Source organism: Propithecus coquereli, unplaced genomic scaffold (assembly GCF_000956105.1).
Source record: "Propithecus coquereli isolate 6110/MARCELLA unplaced genomic scaffold, Pcoq_1.0 Scaffold122, whole genome shotgun sequence".
In the NCBI taxonomy this organism is placed as follows: Eukaryota; Metazoa; Chordata; class Mammalia; order Primates; family Indriidae; genus Propithecus; species Propithecus coquereli.
Window position 1 is genome coordinate 3,947,191 of NW_012136303.1, and position 22,627 is coordinate 3,969,817.

General features: G+C 46.6%; 1 protein-coding gene across 1 annotated transcript; it reads right to left on the reverse strand.

The window, feature by feature from the left end:
* Positions 1 to 216: 216 nt before the first annotated feature.
* POFUT1 (protein O-fucosyltransferase 1) lies at positions 217 to 22,582 on the reverse strand. The gene is made up of 7 exons (XM_012665823.1): positions 22,351 to 22,582; positions 20,559 to 20,680; positions 16,896 to 17,078; positions 15,636 to 15,748; positions 8,008 to 8,200; positions 6,511 to 6,753; positions 217 to 3,588 (listed from the first exon to the last, which is right to left on the reverse strand). The coding sequence occupies exons 1-7, from the start codon at positions 22,481 to 22,483 to the stop codon at positions 3,400 to 3,402; spliced, it is 1,176 nt and encodes a 391-aa protein (XP_012521277.1). The 5' UTR covers positions 22,484 to 22,582; the 3' UTR covers positions 217 to 3,399.
* Between the last annotated feature and the right edge of the window lie 45 nt (positions 22,583 to 22,627).

Consider the following 22,627-nt stretch of genomic DNA (forward strand, 5'->3'; position numbering starts at 1 on the left):
TTGATCCAACAAATCCACTCTTGGGAATTTATCTTAATGAACATTTTAAATAAAGAAAACCCTTACAAATAATATATTTAACAACAGTGAAAAAATGGGAACACATTAAGTTCTCAAAATAGAAAAATGATATACTATGGAACATCTCTCAATGGAATTTTATGTAACTAAAAGCATTTATTTAGGATGTATACCAACAAAGAAAATGATATACTATTATGTAAAAAACCAGGACATTAAATTGTATATACTGCATGATTAAAACTATGCAAAGATTTATATCTTTAAAAGACTGAAATTTAAAAATAATTTTACATATCCAGAATCTGATCATTCCAACCACCTTCAAAGCAATAGCCTTTGCCTCTTAGAAGAGAGCACTGGAGTTCTAGTCTAGGGGACACCCCCACCCCTGCCACCATCACTTTCCTGTATCCCGGCAACAGCCCCAACAGCCCCACAGAGTTGCTCTGCTTTCACCCTTCCTCCTCTCCTCGTGCTGGCTAGAGGGGCTCACAACCCTCTTCTGTTCAGAACCCTGGGAAGGCTTCCCCTCTGTCTCCCACTAACAGCCTACTCTAGACCTTACTAGGGCCCTCCAGGCTTTAGGACCGTCACCTTGCTATGTTCCCTACCTCTCCCGGCTTTGTGCCTGCCACCCTAGCCACGCTGGCCTCCTTTCTGCTCTTCAGGCACACACTCCAGCCTCAGGGCCTTTGCTCATGCTGTTTCTTCTCCTGGGAATGAGCTACCTCCAGATACCTGAACAGTGTGCTCCCTCCCTCTTTAATGGCAGCTTTTGAGAGAGGCCTTATCTGGGCTCTCGCTCTACACCCCCATACCCTTTATTTTTCTTCACAGCACTTATCAACACCTCCCACAGTACATTTGTTTATGTCTTCCACTTTCTAGAATGCAAATTCCTTGAGAACAAAGACTTTATGTTTGATTTTCTGCTGCATCCCTAGTACCTGGCACAGAGCCTGGCACATAGTAGGCGGATCAATAATAAACATCTGTTGAATGAAAGAATGTTGAACTAACTATCCAAGGGAGACTGTAAGCTTCAGGTGGGCTGTGTCTGGGGTAACCGCCCCCTCCTGAAACCTCCTGGCAGTGGCAGACCCACAGCAGGTGCCCAGTGGAAGCTAAGGTGGCTGAGCATTTTTCCCTCGGAGGCCTCCGTGGCATACAAGGTGTAAGGTCCCTTCTGTGAACTGGAGGCAGCAGAGCATGGTGGCTGACAGAACTGGCTTAGGAGGTCAAATCCTAGCTTAACACCACCAACGGGGCAGCCTTGGGAAAATTATGAGAATTCTCTGAGCATTAATTTTTCCTTGTGCAGAAAGAGAAGGATGAAAACAGCTCCTAGTTCCCAGGGCTGGGACTAAACAAGATAACGTCCGTGGAGTGCTCAGCAAGCACAATGCCCAGCATGGGTAGGTACGCAAGGAGAGGCAGTCAGACTGAGCGACAGCCACGTACACGCCTTTGTCTCTTTCAAGTTTACTACGTGCTCTTACACACATGCATTAGCTGATTTGAGCCTTTCAACCCTTCAGTTTTATCAACACTTTATAGGTGGGGAAACTGGGTCGAAGGGTAAAGTGCTTGCCCACAGAACACAACTGAATCTGGCTACAACTCCGGCGTCCTTTCTTCCAGAACACAAGCTAAGATTACTACTGATGCTGATCACGATGGTTTGCACGGCCCACTGGAGCCCCAGACTCTAAAGCGTGTGCCTCGTGTAAGGCTGTGGGTGGTAAATAAATTCAGAAATGCAATCAGCTATCAAGCCATCCACTTGCACCACCTGATAAAGGCAGGGGTGCCTGGGCTTCCTCGTCTGCAGCCCTTTCTCTGGATGAGGCTTGAGAACAAGTCCGGACAGGTGAACCATCTCTCATAGTCCACCCAGGATTTAAAACATTTAACTGTTTTCCCAAGAGGGAAAAATACAAAGCATTTCCTGTAGTTTCTCCTGCTTAGCGCTGTACAGCAAATGCTGACTTTGGTGTTTTGGGGGCCTTGATACCCTGCGATCTCTGACCTCTGACCCAGTTTGCCCCTGACTAAGCATTTCCTCCCAAAGGTGATTAAGGGAGAAGCCCCTGCACAGAGCTCCGGGCCGGCTCTCAGCAGAGGCTCTGCCACCTTTCCAGGATCAAAGGCCGAGGAGGTCACATGGCAGGGAAAAGATACACAGGCGTTAGATGTTGAAGTTTAGAACCACAAGGTCAAAAACATGGGATCTCAGGAGTCATGGATTATTAAAACTGCAGCATCTGGAAGACAAAGAAACTCCCGACTTACGACACCTTAAGCCTCACAGCACTGGCAAGGATTACATTGGAAGAAAAGGAGCAAAGGTTGCTTCCAGCTGGAAATTCCAATGGCTCCTGGATCCTGGGCATCTTCTATGTGATCAGAGACCTAGCAAACACTCCCTTGTGAAAATATGGTCTGAGGGCTCCAGCTGCAGGAGGGAGGTTGGGAGAACAGGCTTTGGATACCAACCCCTTGGGGCAAGAGATCAGAAGGGGAGAGGGCAGACTCCAGAAGGATCCTGCCAGGCCAGTAAGCCCTAACCCCCAGTGATGCATTCTGTGACTCTGACGGTGCCAGGTTTGTGGCAACCACCAATAACCGAAAGACTCTGAGAGCAATACCATGATCATCTTGCTTAATGGCGTGTGCTCCTTGCCGGGAACTCTCGCGCTGTGTGAGTGGCACTTAGCTGCCCTAGCAGCGCTATACAGCATCATGATTGATAACTTCCACTTGCATAGTGTTTATAATGGGGAAGAGTGTTCATGCCCCAAGCCCTAGAAATGGCCTAAGAAGTGGGACGACAATGGCTCTGGCCAGGCAGTGGGGATAGGTCTTGAGGGCCACTTTGGGGGACACCTGGAAAAGTGGCCAACAGACTCACCCCAGCCCTGGCCTCATCTATATTCAGTTAAGGTCACTTTAGAGGTACCTACCTTAATGGAATTCACTGATATTTAAAAATGAGGGAGAGTTCTAGGGTAGTCATGATCTTGTATCAAAACTATAAAAATCTCTCTCTATATGAAAAAATCTCTCTGGAGAGAGTTCAGCATCCCAGGCTGTCCACAGCAGGGCAGACCAAAAGACAGAGGGTGGACTGCTTTGCTGATGAGAAATTCCCAGGAGAAACAGCAGGAAGCACATGAGATGGGGAGATGCTCCTGCTCCTAGGAGCTCAGAAGTCCTAAGCCCTGGAGAGAGGGACTGTTTCCCTGCCCCAGGAAGTCCCTGGTAACTTTCTCCATCTCTGGCTTAAGAAGAGGAGCTTGCAATCTGGGGAGCACCTCTAGCTGCCTGGCCCGGCTGGAGGGACCAGCTCAGACTGGTGATGTGCTGCAGCCAGGATCAGAACTCGTCCCGCAGCTGAGGGGGCTTGTCCATGCCGAAGAAAGAGGACGGCCTTCCCTGGAGGTCCCGCTCCCGCTTCACAAAGGCGGTGAAGGAGGAGACACAGTTGCCAATAAAGTGGTCGGCTTGGCCGAGGATGTACAGATCAACCTGGGCCACCTCAGGCTTCAGGCTTACCACCTTCACCTGCAGGAGGAAGGGTAGAAAGTATCAGCCAGTGTGGCCGCAGGCCAAGGTGGCTGCCTCAGCCAAGCCCACAGTTCATACCCCAACCTTCTTCCCCCAGGCTGAAGTTACAGACACAAAAAGATGCGGGCTCGGGTGTCTGAGAGCAGTGGTGTCCAGCTGCTGCCAGGTCACCCCACCCTCCCACCTTCAGAAGCCTCAGCGCCAAACACCATTCACACCTCTGCACTCTTGCTTGTGTTTTTCCCTTTGCCTGGAATGTCATTTCCCCACCCATTCAAGTCCCTGCCAGACTCTTGAGGCTCAGCTCAAGTTCTACCTTCTTCCTAAAGCCCTACCTAGCCTGCCAGGCTTCCCCCACCAAACCAGAGATCAGACCAAATAGGGCCCCACCGATCCTGTTCTGCTGCTAGATGCCTCCCTCTCCCACATTCCCCAACTCCAAGCCCGAAGTCCTGTCCTATCTACCCCTGAGATATTCCCCAAAGGTGAACCCTTCTCTTGAGGGACTGCTACTCCCTGAGCCCAGCCACCACCATCTCTTGCCCGATCACTACACCAGCCTCTTCTCTGGTCCCCTCCCTGCCTCTCCTGGCCTGCTCACCACAGGGCAGCCAGAGGAAACTTTTTGAGACACTCCCACCCCCGTCCTTCCTGCCCCAAGCTCAACATCCTCTAATGGTGCCCCACTGCCCTTCAGATGAGTGTGACAAATTGTGAATGTGGTGTGGCCTACAAGGCCCTGCTTGGGCCCCCTCTCATACTACCCCACCATCTCTTGAGCTTCAGCCACTACTCATCAGGCTCCCCTCTCCTCAGGACCTTTGCACATGCTATGCCCTCTGTTTGGGTACACCTCCCTTTACCTGGTTAACTGCTGCTTATCCTTCACTTCTCAGCTTAAGGGGCACCTCCTTGGGGAAGCCCTCCCTGGCCACTGGCCAGGGCCCTCTGCTCTGCACACCCACAGAACCTTGTTGCTCTACTTTGGAGCACACATCTCAGTTTATTGTTCTCACTCCTTAATGGTTCTGATTAGCATTGTCTCCTGCAGCTGACTGGGGTGGGGCTGTGTTGGTTTGCTCTCCACTCCTGGCCAGGCCCAGCACAGAGCCCGCCCCATTAAACACCTACCGAGTATACAAGTGAATGAATGAACCTACCTACCTCCCCACCAAGCTCCTGAGCCTCTCTTGTGGCACATGTTATAGCTCTCTGCAAAGTCTCTCTTCCTGGGACTGGCATGTGAGCCCAGGAGGGCAGGACCACATCCTATTTGTCAGTGTCCTGACTCAGCACTGGGACCGCCTGATGGAGGAGCAAGGCTTAGTTGGAGAGTAGGGTGGGACCTGAACCCACAGCAAAGGGGGCTGAGGAGTGGGGAGGGTGAAAAGACTGGCACAGGAACAGGAAATAGAAAATGGCAAGAGACTCAAGGCGTCACAAACACATCGGCTTGAAAAACTCACAGAAATCTCCCTGGGACTCTCCAGATGCTTCGACTTCGACTTAGTACAGAGGTGTATGGGGGGGAGTTTGGGCACAACTGGGGCTGAAAGTGCTTTACTGTTCCACAGAGATGACTGACGTAAAAAAATTATCATCTTGCTATTTGGATCGCAGCGAAGAAACAATAGTAGTTTGTTTAATCATGGCCAAAATCCCCCAAAGAATTCCACCCACACTCTGAAACTTACCCTCTCTGTGTCATGCCCACTATAATTAGCTCTGGGACATCTTGGGTAAATTCTATCCTTTCTTGCAACTTTGGTTTCCTCAACTATAAAACGTATGTGTTGGGCCGGGTGTAGTGGCACACACTTGTAATTCTAGCTACTCGGGAGGCTGAGGCCAGGGAACTACTTGAGCCCAGGAGTTTGAGAGCAGCCTCGACAATATTGCAAGACCCTGTCTCTTAAAACCAACAGCACCCAATGTCTGCCTCTTAAGGTCTACACAGCATGCACAGTTTTCATTCATTCAAGAAAGTGTTATTGGATGCTTGCTATTAATTCAGTCGTTTTATCTATACATACTCATTACATACTTTTCACTGATACAGTAAGCATCGGCCAAGAACATTCTACCATTTATTCATGTACTGAATACCTACTATTCGCGGCTTCTTTAAGCATTTACTAAGCACAAAAAATCCTTTCCTTGATTTAGCAGGAATAAATTTCTGCAATTGATAATATCTAACTTTATTGAGCACTTATTTTATATAGGAACTGTTTAAATTTCTTTAAACCTGATCTTCACAATTGCCCTATGACATAGATACTATTCAGTCTCATTTTATGGATGAGGAAACAGAAGCACACAGAGATCAAATAATTTTTGTGAGGCTGCACAGTGAGTAGAACCCCAAGTTCTCTGACTCCAGAGTCTATGCTCTTAGCACCTCTGCCACATTGGATCTCTCCCCAGGGCCCACTCTTTATACCCTTATTCAACAAACTGTCTGCCTGCTAAGTGTCAGGTACTGTCCTAGACACTGGTGATGGTAAGGCAGGGTCTCAGCCCCCAAAGAGGTCAAAGCACCAGGCCAGAAACCAAGAAATACAACGATTGAGCCTTGGCTCCTGCCTTCAAGGAGCCCACAATTCACGGTGGGAAATAAGACATGTTTCTACACTAGTCTCTACAGCCTAGAAAGTACCCCAAGAGAAGAAGTGATACAGGGCTATAGAGCTCCCAGGAGGGACACAAGAGCTACAGGAGTGGAGGAAAAACTGGAAAGACTCTGCAGAGGAGGTGTTTCAGCTGGGGGCCTGAAGGAAGGGGAGGAATAGGAGAGGAACTGGAGGAAATGTCCAAAGACTGCGGGGAACCCATGATGCATGCAGTGGGAGCAGTGGGACCTCCCTGGCACTTTCTTTCCTCCCCTTCTCCCTGCATTCCCACCTGGCCCACGCATACCTTCCCTTTGAAGAGCTGTTGGATCTCGGGCACGTAACTCTCAGAATCAGTGGCGACGTAGACCGACTGGGCATTCAGTGCCCCCACCCAGAGCTTCACGGCCCGCCTGATCTCACTGAGGTCAGGCAGGCACATAGTCATGGTGAGGGGGGCTGCTGTGCTGCGGCTGTAGCCCACGCACTGCGGAGAGGCCATGAAGTGTGAACCCGCAGTCCCGTCCTTCAGCATGGCGCAGGCGTTCCTCTGCGCAGAGGGGAGGATAAGATTAAATACCAGCAACTGCCCTGGACCCCAGGAGCAAGAATTGGCAAGTGGAAAAAGACAGACTGTACTGTAGGAGCCCAGCTATATTTAAGAAAAGAAAACATTGAGGGAAGAGGGAAATACATGAAAACACTAACAGTGGTTATTTCTGGGTGGTGGGACGTTGGCTTTTTGAGAAAAATATTTTTTTTCTTGGTCTTACTGCATTATCTGGGATGTCCACTGTAGGATTCTGAACAGTGGCAGTGATAACGAGCAGCCTTATCTGATTCCTGACTTCAGTGGGAACACTTCTGATAGCTCCCATGAGGTGCACTTTGCTGTGGGTTTCGGAGAGATAGGCTTTATCAAGCTAAGGTGTGTCCGTTCTATTCCTGGCTGTGAGTTTTTATCATGAATAGGCGTTGACTTTCATTAAATGCTTTCTTGGTCTCTAATGAGATGATCATATAATTTTTCTTCTTTGGGTATCAATATAGTGAATTTGATCACATTCTTGGGATATACTTTACTTGTTTGTGTCGTATGTTCTTTAATGCATTATCGGATTTTTTACTTAGGATCTGTGCGTCTGTGTTTATAAGTAAGAACTGTGTTGACCAATCTAAGTTTGGTATTAGTGTTATGCTAGCTCTATAAAAAACAGCATCTTATATCTCTTAATGTTCTAGAAAAGTATAGATGGGAACTATAGTCCCTGAATGTTTGGCTGAAACCACTCATAAAATGCCCTGGGCCTGGTTCCTTCTCTTTGTGGCAGGGGGAAAGGGAGAAAGCCTAGTGGGTAAATGTGAGATTATCTTATCAGTTGATTGTGAGTGAATTTTAATTTCAGTATTTTTCAAGTTTTCAACAATGCATATTTCTAATGTTATCTATGTATCTTCTTCCATAAATTAAGAAGACTACCTATATTGGATCTGTTATTTTCACGCAGAGGTGGAAACCCCATCTGATGAGGTATCTGTACATTTAAATAGCCTGTAAATTCTGGGGAGATGACATCTTCGTTTCTCGGGAGCTGCACCCAATCTCCATAGTTTGGTTTTCAACAAGGAGTCTACTAGCTAAACACTGAGCTGGGACAGAGGACTCCTGGGCCACTCTCTGGCTTGACAGACTAAGCCAAGTGAGATTCTCTGCTTTGGCTGGGACGTGGGACCAAACCCTACAAACATGGGCTCTGCTCAGGGACACGTCCAAGTCAGCCAGTGAGAGGAAGGGGGAAGTTACCCAGTCGGAGCCAATGCGCAGATGAATGCCCACGTAGGGCCGGATGAGGTGGGCACGGATCTCGGCCTCCCCTGTCCTCACCATCTCGTCTGACCATACCACGTACTTCTGGAGTGGCCTATGTTCCTCCAGGACAGGGAACTGGGCTGGGGCCCCTGGCAGGGCGAGCACTGGATGCTCCTTTGGAGAAAATCTAGGCATGAGATGGAATGAGGGGAAGTCAGGCAGAGGACGCACAGACAGCTGGCTGCCACCCCCACGGGAAAAAGGATGGTGTTGCACCATGCCCTAGAGACCCTGCAGAGGGGCCCCTGTACCATGCAAGAAGCACAAGAGGTTGTGAAATACCAACGGGCTGATAAGAAACCTTGGCGGCAGCAACAGGCACAATAAGCAACACTGTCCCGCCGCACGGAATTTACAACCTTTTTTGCTTGTTTAACAATTAAAAATTTACAGTAGAGCATTCCAACCTTTTATATGTCATGCTGGCTTCCAATCTGTGGTGTGGTAATTCACTCCAGGGTGGGGTGTCTGGACCAGGCCTCTGCCCTTTTACCCACACGGCGGGACTGGGACATGCAGCTGCTTACAGAGCCAACAGCCAGGTCACACTCATAGGACTGTACACTGGATTGGATCATTCATTCAAAATCTAGCAAATATTTATTGATTACCTACTATGTGCTGGGACCTGGGGAGGACGAGACAGGCATGGTCCCTGTCCCATGCAGACCAGAGGTCTGCAGACACCCCTATCACACCCTCCCAAGAATCTCCTTCCCTCTTTGTACACTGTACACCTCGTAATCATTTCACACTTGTCTTTTCTGTGGGACTCAGGCCTCTGAAGGCAGCACCTCCAGTGTGCCTCGAACAGCATCTGGCACATGTAAGAGCTCAGTAAATATTTGTTGGCGGAATGAATGAGGAACAAACCTGTGTTCCCTCTTCAGCTAAACCCAGACTATATGTCAGCAACATGAAATATCTTGCTGTTCCATAAACTTGCAATGCATTTTGAAACTCCAGATCTCTGCATACTTCTTCCCTCCACCTGGAATACTTGCCCTCTGCCAGCCAAAATTATGAAATAGGCACTCTGGAAAACAGTTTGGCAGTTAGGTTCTTATAAAACTAGACATGCAATTATCACATGACTGAGCAATTGTATTCTTGGCCATTTATCCCAGAGAAATGAAAACTTATGTTTACATACACACTTGTACACAAATGTTCATAGTGGCTTTATTCATAATAGCCCCAAACTGGAAACAGTCCAGATGCGGCTCAACAAGCATTATAAATAGCTAAGCAAACTATGGTATGTACACACCATGGGATATGAATGCAAAAAATAAACTATCAACACAGACAACAACTTAGATGGATCTCAAGGCAATTATCCTGTGTGAAAAAAGTCAATCCTAAAAGTGTACACAGTGTATGATTCCATTTCTATAATAACATTTTTGAAATGAAAAAATGGAGAAAAGAACAGAAATGGGGATGAGATTAGTGGTTACCAGGGGTTAGGAATGGGGTGTGTGTGTGTGTTTAGGGAGGGAGGTGTGGTTATAAACTGGTAACGCAAGGATCCTTGTGGTGATGGAACTGTTCTTAACTGTGGTGGTAGATACATAAACCCACGCATAATGGTGCACAGAACTAAACACAGATATTAATACAAACACACCCACACGTACATACACAGAAATACAAGGAAAAGTGAAGAAATCTGAATAAGATGGGTGAATTGTATCAATGTCAATATCCTGGTTGTGATAGTTTTTAAAAATTGTAGATGGACACTATGTTTTGATATACATGTACACAGTTAAATGATTAGTACAGTCAAGCTAATTAATATGTCCATTCATAGGGCTATTGAGAGGATTAATGGATTAATAAAAGCAAAGCATTTAGAACAGTGCTTGGCACACAGAAAGCTCTCAGAAAATTCTGGCTATCATCATCAACATCCTATTGCATGTAACCTAGGTCAACTTTTTAAAATTTCGACTTTATGTTTTAGAGATTTGGTCATGTTATGTGGTTGTGTTAGCTTCTCTCGAAGTTGCACAAATAAACTGCAGTTCACTTATCTATTCCCCTCCTGCCGGGCAATGAGGTTGTTCCGATCGTTCCCTCACACAGCAGTGCTGCAACAGACATGCCACGCATTCTCCACGCCCACCACAGACATCTTGCTCAGCAAACACCTTCCGAACCTCCAAGACTGGGTGCCACTCCCAAGCCTCAGCTCCTGTCCCACTTCTCCCTTGCCGCCCTCTGCACACTGTTGTGCTCTGCAGCCATCTTCCCTGCTCATGGGACTGTCAGCTGGTGAGGGTACAGACCCTAGTGGCCTGTTTACCATTATTCCCACACACGCTGGTCCAAGGCCTATGCCAAGGAACCAGCAGCAAGTGTTCCTTGATGGCCTGGCTCTGTATGATAATCATCTTGCTAGACTCTAATTTTCTGGTTTTATGTACATACATGTACATTGCTCATTGGGCCTTATTATGTGACAGGCAATGCTCCAATTGCTTTATGTATATTAACTCATTTAATTACCACAAGACCTCTTGAGGTAAGTATCACTATTATTCTCATTTTGCAGATGAGGAAACTGAGGCACAGAGAGGTAAAGTAACATGGCTATGGTCACACAGCTAGGAATTGGCGAAGCTGGACAGTGTGCTCCAGAACCTATGTTCTTAATTATTACACCTCACTGCCATCTCCCCACCCCAGTCAATGAGCACCTCAAAAGCTGTGGCTTATTCTTCTCATTCCTAGCCCCTAGCTAGGAATTCCTAGCCCCTAAGGCCTATGCCTTAACACACGGGAGGTACAATCAATATTTTTAGAATGAATGAATGAGAGGAATTCAGGAATCTCACCAGAAAGAACAGATCAGGTTGTCAGGGGTTAGAGAAAGAAGAAACTAATATTATCTGCGCACCTACTATGGGCCAGATGCTCTCTCAGAGAATTTGAAAAGGAAAGCAAGAGATACATATCCAAAAGAAGGGAATTCAGTGTGTCGAAAACATATCTGCACTCCCATGTTTACTGCAGCACTATTCACAATATCTGGAATGAACCTAAGTGTCCACCAATGGATAAATGGATACAGAAATTGTGGTACATATACGCCATGGAATATTATGTAGACATAAAAAAACGAAATCCTGCCATTTGCAACAACATGGATGGAACTGGAGAACATGCTGTTAAATGAAATAAGCCGAGCACAGAAAGACAAATCTCGCATGTTCTCACTCGTATGTGGGAGCTACATACTAAAAACAATTGATCTCATGGAGACAGACAGTAGAATGATAGTCACCAGAGGCTGGGAAGGGTAGCAAGTAGGGGGGATAAAGTGGGGATGGTTAATGGATGCAAAAATATAGTTAGATAGTTAGATAGAATGAATATTTGATAGCTCGACAAAGTGACTATAATCAACAATAAGTTAGAGTATACTATAAAATAAATAAAAGAGTAGAACTGGAATGTTCCTAATACAAAGAAATAATAAATGCCTGAGGTGAAGGAATGGATACCCCAATTACCCTGATTGATTAATACACACTGTATGCCTGTATCAAAACATCACATGCACCCTATAAAGATATATAACTATTATACATGAATAATTAAAAATAAATAAATAAATAAACCCCCCCCCCAAAAAAACCCTCCAAAACAGTGGTAAGTCATGCTGACAATACCCACTACTGATACGATGTGAAAATATGGGAATGGCACTGTATCTTTATGACATTCTTCCCAAAAATCCATAACCTCAGTCAAATCATGCAAAAAACAGCTGAAAAATCCCAGCTGAGGGACAGTTTACAAGATACCTGACCAGCGCTCCTCAAAACCATCAAAGGTTGGCTGGGTGAGGTGACTCATATCCGTAATCCTAGCACTCTGAGAGGCCGAGGCGGGAGGATCGCTTGAGGTCAGGAGTTCAAGACCAACCTGAGCAAGAGTGAGACCCCCCCAAGACCCCCATGCCTACTAAAAGTAGAAAAAATTAGCTGGGCATGGTGGTGTGCACCTGTAGTCCCAGCTACTTGGGAGGCTGAGACAGGAAGATCGCTTGAGCCCAGGAGTTTGAGGTTGCAGTGAGCTATGACAATGCCACTGCACTTTAGCTGGGGCAACGGAGTGACAGCCTGTCAAAAAGGAGAAGAGAAGAGAAGAGGAGGGGAGGAGAGGGGAGGGGAGGGGAGGGGAGGAGAGGAGAGAAGAGAAGAGGTAAAGAACAGAACAGAACAAAAGAAGGCCAGGCTTGGTGGCTCACGCCTGTAATCCTAGCACTCTGGGAGGCTGAGGCGGGAGGACTGTTTGAGTTCAGGAGTTCAAGACCAGCCTGAGCAAGAGTGAGATTCCTGTCTCTACTAAAAAATAGAAAGAAATTTGGCTGGGCAACTAAAAATATATATATAAAAAAATTAGCCGGGCATGGTGGCACATGCCTGTAGTCCCAGCTAACTTGGGAAGCTGAGGCAGGAGGCTCGCTAAAGCCCAGGAGTTTGAGGTTGCTGTGAGCTAAGCTGATGCCACAGCACTGTACTGGGCAACAGAGCAAGACTCTGTCTCAGAAAAAAAAATAAAAAATAAAAAATAAAAAAGAAAAGAAGAAAAAGAAAGTGTGGAGGATGCAAGTATACACATCAAAATGCTAATAAAGATTTTTTTTGGAGGGGTAGTAGGATTATGAGCAAATTTCTCTCTATTAAAAAAAAAAAAATCTCCCACCAAATCTGTGGCTGTTTATTCTAAGAATAAAGGCTATATTCAGTCCAAGAAAAGAGATGTTTAACCTAGACTTGAACTTTGTACAGTTGGGATTCCATAAAGAAAATGGAAAAGAAAAATACAAAAGAGCTGCCCAGCTAAGTCCAGTTAACCCTTGGAACCATAAGAAATAACAAATTGTTGCCACCCTACTAAGTTTTGGAGTGGTTTGTTACACAGCAACAGATGACAACATCCTACCGTCCTCCCCCTCACTCGCTGCACACCACCCACACCAGGCTTCTTTCTGCCCTGTGACCAAATGGCTGTATTAAGCCTGTTCCTGACTCAGGGCCTGTGCTCCTGACATCCCCTCCATCAAGCACCCTCCCTCCAGCTCTCCACACTGCTGGCTCCTTCTCATCCTTCAGGTATCAGCCCCGTCAATCACAGATCGCCTGCATATATACTTCACGGCACTATGTCATTCTGGAACTATCCTATGTTTATTCACTGTCTCCCCATTAGATTATGAGCTTGATCGGGACAGGATCCTCATCTGCCTTTTTTTTTTTTTTTTGACACAGGGTCTTGCTCTGTTGCCTGGGCTAAAGTGCAGTGGCATCATCACAGCTCACTGAAACCTCAAACACCTGGGCTCAAGTGATCCTCCTGCCTCAGCCTCCCCAGTAGCTGGGACCATAGGCGCGCACCAGTATACCTGGCTAATTTTTCTATTTTTTGTAGAGACAGGGTCTTGTTCTTGCTCGGGCTGGTTTTGAACTCCTGACCTCAAGCAATCCTCCTGCCTCAGCCTCCTGGAGTGCTAGGATTATAGGTGTGAGCCACCATGCCTGACTCTTATTTTTGCCTGTATCCTCAGCATCCAGACCAGTCCTTGACACTCAGGAAGTGCTTCTTAAATATATGTTGAAGGAAGGAAGGCTGCTGCCCAGGGGGCCCTAACTCCCTCAAGTTTCCTCCAGGGACCTCCTCTTCCCTACTAGTTTTCCTCTCCCCAAAGTTCAGCTGTAAGGCGCAAGCTTCCTCAAGACTCACACAATTCTTATAACTCAATGAACTCAAACAAGGTTATGAGGCAATGAACAAATGTTTCAGCAATATTCCCCAAATGAAGCATCCATGTGGAATTGTCCCTTGTCTTCTTACAAGCATTGTGTGCTTTTTCTGGCTTTTTGGAATTTGCTTTTGGAGCTGCTTTTAGAGTCGGAGCCATTTATTTTTTTCCTGGCATATTGTTAACAGGGGCAAATCTCCATCTTTTGAGGGCAGCTCTGCCTTCTGGCAATAGCTCCAGGTCATTTGGAGGTGAATGGGGAGAACCAAGCAGGTGGACAAATGGGCATGTCCTACCTGGGATCAGCAATGAGGGAGATTTGAACCTGCCATGACTGAGTATCCTCAGTAACTGATAAATTAGCTCTCAAGACAAGTCCCAGAAAGCACTAGGAACTAGCTATTAAAGGCACAGCTATTTAATCCATGGTGATTAAGAATGGGTGCTTTGGAGTCAGAATGCCTGGGTTCAAATTCCAGCTCTGCTACTTCAAGCTTCATGACCTTGGGCAAGTGACTTCACTGCTCTCTGCTTTGATTTCTCCATGTGTAAAGCAAAGATGACAATAACGTCTCTCCCACAGATTTGTGCAAAGATTAAATGAGTTAATACCTGGGACAACTTAGAAGAGTACCTGGCACATAGTACCCACTAAATAAATATTAGTTCTTATTATTTGTTAAGGATTCATATACAGGTCTCAGCTGCCCACTCAACAGCTCTATGATCTTGGGCAAGTTATTTAACTTCACTGAACTCAGTTTCCTCATCTGTAAAATGGGAATTGACAATAATGCCCATTTCACAAAATTTCTCAAAGGCTTGAATAAAATATAGCATGTGGATAATAATAGTGACAGCTAACATTGGCTGGCTGCTTACTATATGAATGCACTCTGTGCATTAGGAGTGCTCTTTCCATTAAACCAAGGAGGACACGCGGGCCTGAGAGCGTGCTCAGAGGCACCTAAGAACGAGGCAGAGCTGGGCCAGGGCTCGGGACCATCTTACTCCCGGATCTGTGCTTGTTTCTCTGTATCAGTCTGCCTTCAGCCTCCTAAATGCCAAGTGCTATGACCACACGTGAATTCATATGTTCCTCATACTTCCGAACCCAAGTCTGACGTCGCAGCCCATGATCTTTCCTGTCATGCTGTAGCATCGAGGGTAAGTACGCTATGTTAGTTATCGTCACTATAACTAGACCATAGCTCCCTGAAGACTGGGGCTGGGTCTTCCTCATTTTTACAGATCACCTTTGGCTTCTGAGTACTATGTCTCACACATGACAGACGCTCTATAAATATTTCACAGCCTGTGCCCATGCCCTGCTGACCTATTTTTTTTTAACAGGGCCTACAGGAGTGCAATTAATAAAGCACATCCAATAATTATGAGGATGACATCATTTCTCAATCTGCACCTGAAGCTGTTCCTCTCTAGAAGCTGGTTCCAGTTTTCACCTTGTGAAGAGGAAGGTAGCAGGGCAGTGATTCTCACGCCTAGAGGAGGAAATTGAGATTCATGTGACTGCACAATGTTCTTTTTATGACATTCCTTATCAGCCGATAAACTCTTGCTCAACCTCGTGGCAGGTCAACGTCCCACCATGTCAGGTGTTGAGATGGGAACAGATCACATAGGATCCCAAGTTCAACAGACAGAGCGCCTGCACCTTTGGTCTCACACATAAGGGGAGGTGGGGGGAGAGGGCCATGAAGGTGCTGAATGCCCTTGAGCTCCATGCCCCTCCCCTAAACCCAACAATGCCGCCCCCTCCAAGTACCTCTGGATCCATTGTTCTTTGTAGGAAGCACTGAAGGAAATGCCTGCAAAAAGCTCCGACTTATTGAAACTCACACGAAACTGATCCCAGAATGGGCCAAAGGGGTTTCCTTCCTGCAGAAAGAGAGTGGTGGAAGGCTTACTGCCGGGGAGGGAAAGCCATCTGGGGATGGGCCAAGGGACTATGGTAGAGGAACCCTGGGTTGATTTGACTCAGGCCGAAACACCCCCACAGGGTGGCCCGGTAGGAATGTCACTTTACAATCCCTGGGCTGGAGCTGAGGAGAGTGCCTTGCGTCAATTCTGGTTTCTAGCAGTTGTTCACCAGTGTCTGAGGGAGTCGTTCCCACTCACATGCCACATCCTGCTGACCCTGCAGCACTGGTGACAGTCTGGGGAGGAGTGGATCTTGGATTTGGAACCACAAACTCAAGCTTCAAGAGACTATGACTGCTAATCCAATGGCCTCATTTTCCAGATGGAAACCAAAAATCAGAGAGGGTAAGACATTTGCCTAAGGCCTCACAGCAGGTGAAGGCAGTGTTGGGGCTGTGAGCTACGTCTCCTTTCTCAAATTTCACAGCTTTGCTAACCACTCTCCCCAGACTTTAGCACATACATTGAAAGACGTATCTGGAGATTGTCTTATTCCCAAAGTGCCAGAAATTTATAAATTTCTATTAATAAAATCGTTTACCTGTTGAAAGGTAGGAAAGTATTCAAGTTAAGAGGGTGGACAATGAAGCCAAATTACCTAGGGTTGAATCCCAACTCCAGTATTTGTTTGCTGTGTGACCTTGAGTAAAATACCGAACCTCTCTGTGCCATATTCAGTGTCTTTTCTATAAAATGGGGATAGTGTTTTCCTCATGGAGCAGTCTGAGGATTAAATGAGTTAATATGCATAAAGCTCTTAGCATAGTGCCTGACATATAGTACGTGCTATGTGAGTATTAGTTATTATTACTGATATGGCACTTTACAGTTTACAAGGACTCTTACACCTGACCCTCATGACACTTTGTGTGTGAGACAGAGCAGGAACTGGCATCTCTATTTTGCAGGTAGAAATAGAGGTTCAGAGAAGAAAGTCTGTTACCCAAGGTGACACTGCTGACAAATGCCAGAAATAGGACTTACATCTCCATCTTTCTACACTAAGCCCTTCCTGGGCCTCTTTCTGCATAGTGCCATCACGCAGTCCCCAGGACCTAGAGGATAAAAAAGAGGCAGAAAGGGCCCCCAAATTCGAGAGACCCACCTTCATGGGGCACGTCTTCTTATCAGGGCTTCGCTGGGCTGCCACCTCAAAGCAGTACGCCACCCGCTTCTCAGGGGGCCAGTGGGTGGGTGCCAACTTCTCCATGAAGTCCTCCAGGCTGATGACCCGATGGTAGGCCTGGAGGGGCTCCAGCTTGAAGTATTTCTGGTAGGACACATGGAGCTACAGGGAAAGGAGGAAAAGGAGGGTCCAGTGTCCCTCCTCAGTGTCCTAGTGGATGTTTTAGAGACATTTATTAAAACCATAAACTCCAAGGCCAAGACAGCTCAGGCTATACGATGATGAAAAACTTCTGTCAAAAGATACCAAGGTTAGGACAGAGACAAGCTAGGAGAAGATATCTGCATACTAATAGACAAAAAGTCATATCCCTCATATTAAAAAATGCCTGCTGATCTATAAGAAAAAAGGCAAATGATGTCAATAGAAAATACAGGCAAAGGTTAGGCGTGAACAACTCACAGCAAAGGAAATCCAAACAGCCAATACACTCAAAAGATGTGCAACCTCACCATTAATTAGGAAAAACCAAATTATAACAAAGCATCACTTCTCACCCTTGAGACCAGCAAAAATTTAAAAGCTTAACTCTAATTGTTGGAAAGGACGTGGGGAAACAGGCACTCTCATACACGGCTGGTAGTACAAGTGTACGTTCTGGAGCAATCACTTTGGGATGTGATCTGTCAGTAGAACTTAAAATGTTCCTTTCACCTCTAGGTATCTACCCTAGAGAAGTTCTTGCACTTTGCACCAGAAGATGGGTTCAAGGCTGCTCAGTGCCACAGCGAAAGTATAAGAACTTGGAAGGAGTCACACCAAATACACTAAATCCATGATAGTGGTTAAGGGACTAGGATTAGCCACAGGGGCCAAGAGAAACTTTATTTTTCATCAGCTTTATTTGGAACATTTTATTTCTTTTATTAACAAAAAAAGAAGATGAAGCAAAGATGAAAAAGTATTAACGATTATCACTTCTAGTGGTGGGTACACAGATGCTGGTTGTATTCATCTTTGTATTTTTCTAGATTTTTAAAAATTCCCTAGAATACCATGAAACAAAACTTGGACTTTATCCTACAGCTCAGGGTTTCCCAAGCATGTCCCACTAGTTCAGGTGGATAAAGGGTTCTGCAAAAAAAAAAAAAAGTCTCCGGAGTTAAAGACGCCTGGGAAATGTTGTTTTAAGCCAGTTTCTTTACTGCACGACTTCTCAAGGCCTTTAACATGCTAATGCATTGAGAATCGACAAATTTAGGGGGATGGGAAATTGAGAATATAATTTCTCCAATGGATTTAACTACTCACCTTTCCTTTATGAGCTATTGGCATTCCAATGAACAGACTTTGGGGACCTTACCTATCAGCAATGAGTTATTGCTGAAGGATTTTAAACAAAAATAATTAGAGATTTGCCCTTTTTGAAAGATCACTCTGGTGACAGAGAAGAGGATGTTATTGATGGTAGGACTAGAGGAAGGAGAAGAATTAGGAGGCCACTACAATGGTCCTTTTATTTGTCAAGTATGCATTCTACATGTATTTATTGGGCACCTCCCACACATCTAAGCAAGAGCTGGAGAGGCAGGGACAGGTAGAAGACGTAAAGAAAGGTGAAGCAGAGGGTTTGAAGGTTGTGTGTGCATGTGAAGGCAGCCATTTAGCATGATCTCTGGGTTCCTCACTTGGTACCCAGGTGAATGGAGGGGACATAAACTAAGGCTGGGAATACAGATGGTGACACAGGTTTGAGGGGAAAGATGCTCAGTTCAGTTTTGGCTTTGGGAATCTGAGATATCTGTAGACATCCAAGTGGACTCAGGGGTCTAGGAGTCAGAAACAGGCTTGTGGTCAGAGGGGAGTCTGGACTACAGATAAATTTGGGAGGTACATGGTGAATAATGAAAGCCAGAGTCAAAATTTATAAATTTATAGCAAAGCAAGTAATGGTAATAATAGCAACTAATATTTACTGCATGCTAACTTAGTGCCAGGAGCTGTACTGACCGCTTTACATAGATTTGCTCACCTAATTCTAAGAGGTAGGAACATAACCATTTCCAGTTTACTTATGAAGAAACTGAGGCATACAGAATCTAGATGACTCATCTGAGGTCACATAGCTAATAAGCAAACAGAAAGGGAAGGAATACCAACATCTAAACAGTGGGTGGAGAGAAAGGAGCCCCTGCTACAGTGCTGAGAGGTCAGGACTGCAGCAGAAACCACTGATGTCTCAGAAGCCAGGGGAACAGGGAGGTTCAGGAGGGAGAGAGGCTCATGTGGCCAGGTGTCACTGGGAGGTCAAGTGAGAGAAAGACTAAGAAATGACCCCTGGATTTGGCAATTCTGACGTCCCTGGTGACCTCAGTGAAAACAATCACAGTGGGGAAGGGGAGCCTAACTGGGGCAGGTTAGTAACCCACAGAGAGAAAGGAAGTGGAGTCTCAGAAAGACAACTGGCTAGGAAGGCAAGGAGACAGAGGGCAAACGAGCCATAGGGAGATAGATAGGCAATATCTAAAGTACAACAGTTGAGTGCAAAAAAAATCAGAACATCAATGGCTCCCAGTAACTTAGGATTTCCTGTGTCCTAGGCTCTTCACATTGATAAGCTCGGTTGATTCTAAGAGGGAGGAATATAGCAACGTTCAAGGCATGTTACCATCATTAACTCACTCAATCCTCACCATGGGAGGTAGCAATAATTATTACCAGCCTATTTTAAAGACGAGGAAACTGAAGCACAAAGAGGTAAAGTACCCTGCCCAGGCCACACAACTAGTAAGTGGCCAAGCCAGCCTATGATCTCAAGTACTCTGGCTTTTAACCTCTGTTAACAACCTCTTTAAATATTAAAATGAAAAGGGAAAAATAAAACCTACGTAGAGAAAAGGTTGTAAGAATGAAATGAAGTGTTTTGTACATATTAAGTATAATTTCTGATAGCTATTCAAAAATTAAGTCAATTCATCAAATATTAATTAAGTTCCTCCTGTCCGGCCCCTAGGAATACAATGTGAACAAAGACAGACAAAGGGCTACTGGAGGACACAAAGAATAAGCAAGGAACTAGAGGATGCGGAGCATCACCACAACAAGGGAGCCCCTTGATGGGGTGAGGCTGCACTGCAGCAAGACTGCCTGGGTTGTGGCCTTGGACACATTGTCAACTAACCTGTGCCTCCATTTCTCCTTTAAAACTGATAATAGCATCCATCATTCATTGGCCAAGGGAATGTAAAGAAGGTGGGCTCTATCAGGGCTGGAGATGGAGACTTTAGGTTCAAATCACAGGCTCTGGAGTCAGACAGATGTGCTTGAATTTCAGCTCCACTACTCACAAGCTGTGTGATCTTGGGCAAGTTACCTAAAGTCTCTAAACTCCAGTTTCCTCACAGGGATGTGATGAGGGTGAAATGAGCTAATTCTCATGCAGTGCTCAGAACAGTGCCAACACACAGCAGGTGCTGAATGAACATTAGCCATTGTTATTCCAGAGAAGACAATTGTGGGAGGGGGGTAAAGTGAGCTCAGAGGAGTGGGAGGTAAAGCCCAGAGAAGGATTTGGGCGTGAGGCAGAAGCAGGTAAGACTGGGGAAGGGCAGACAAGGGCCAAGGTCAGTGGCAAGTACTCACATTGGTGAAGGGAGGCTTGTGATGCTGGTACTCGATCCAAGGAGGAACAGCCAAGGTGCGGTTTAGCAGCTTTGCAAATGCCAGGGAGCCCAAGAAGTGATCAGCCTGGTTCCCAAAGCGCCCTGGAAATGGTACATTGGGGGTGAGGTGAGGCCTGGGGCATCGAGGGCATGGGACATGCAGGGGTCAGAAAGGACGTGGAGTCAGGGGTGGGGAAAGCTGGGACACCAAGGAGAGCTAGGGGAGCCAGGAGCATGAAAGCAAGTCTGGACTCCTGGGTCTGAGACCCATGGCCCTTCGGGTCCTGCTCCAACTGCCTTGGCCACTCCAGGCTCCTTGCTGTTTCCCCAACACGCTCTATAATTCCTATCCCCACCTCATGCCTTTGCTCTTGCTGTCCCCTCAGCCAGGAGTGCCCTCCCACCTCTATCTCCATTCACCTGCATGTGTAGGGGCAATTCCAATGCCTCATTCACTGAGATCCTTTCACCAACCCTCTGCCATACTTGCTCTTCCTCCTCTGCCTCCTACCTTGGATTTGAGTTACATAAATTCTTCTGTTTTCCTCAAATGTCTTTTCATACTTCTTGGCCTTTGTACTGGCTGTTTCCTCAGCCTGTGAATGCCTCAGGGGCAAGGACCCTGTTTGATTCTTTTTGTTAATCCCGGCATGGCATCCACTCATTCATTCCACGAATATTATTGAGAGATCACAATGTGCCAGGCTGTATGCTAGATGCTGGGATACAGGAGTGAGCAAGAAGGACAAAGTCTCTGCCTTTAAGGCACTCACAGTCCAGCTGGGGAGACACTAAACATGTAAACAAATATATAGTAATAAATTCTAACAATTTCAAGAAAGAAAACGTTTGGTGATGGGGAATAACAAGGAGATGACTTGAGTATGGGTCAGCGAAGTCCTTTCTGGTCACATTTAAGCTGAGATCTGAAGAATGGGAAGCAGTGGGTCAGGCAGAAGTGAAGGCGAGGACAGTCCAAGCGTAGGGAATAGCACATGCAACGGCACAGGCCAGAGGACCTGAGTATGTGAGGAACAGAAAGGAGCTAAGTGTGGCTGAGCTAGATATAGGATCAGGGAAGAAGGGAGCTGTGGAGATAGGGGATGGGGAAAACCACGCAGGGCCTCAAGGCCATGGTTAGGAGTCTGGAAGCCATTGGAAGGTTTTAAAAACGAATGACTTTTACAATGATGATCCACTGCACCCCATTTAAATTGCACCCCTCAATAGCCCTTAGATTCTCCCTTACCTTGCGCTCTTTTATTTTCCCATAGCATTCATCATCTGCCAAATTATGTACTTATTTATTATGTTTACCCGTTATTGTCTTTCCCAAATGAAGACTCTACAAGGGTATAGGGTTTATCTGTCTTATTCACTGCCGTATTCCCAGCACAGTGGGAATACGGGCACAGACTAGGTGCCCCATAAATATTCGTTGAGTGAATGAAAGAATTGCCAGGAGCCAGCGTATATCAGTGACATCAAGTCCTGCCCCACTAACTCCATTTACTGGACTCTGGGCTGGCTTAAACCTCGAGCAAGTCACGTAACCTCTCCCAACCTCAGGTTTCTCATCTGTCAACTGGAAGGTTGGACACGGCGGTCTCTCTGTGCCCTTGCAACTAGGGCAGAGAGGAGAAGAGAAGGCCCTGCCCTGCTCTTGGGTTCTCTCCTGGATCTGTCAAGTGTCTCTGGACGCCTCAGAAGAGTGGCTTCTCCTCTCCAGGCCTCAGTTTCTCCATGTGAGCAGAGGGCTCGGGAGGCCTTACCCATGCAGGGACAGTAGAGCAGGTAACCGGCCGGGTCCCAGGAGCCCGCAGGCAGCCCCGGGAGCGACAGAAGCAGCAACAGGAGGGACACACGCAGCGTCACGGGCAGCAGTGCCCACGCGGCGGCGCCCATGTCGGCTCCGGAGCCCCAGCGCGCCGCAGAGCGCAAGCGAAGGGGGAAGGAGGGGCGCGAGCGTCCGCCCCGCTCCCGACGGTCCCTGCGCGCCGCCCGCGCGCCGCCCGGGCCGCTCTAGCCTGCGGGCGGGCGGGACCATAG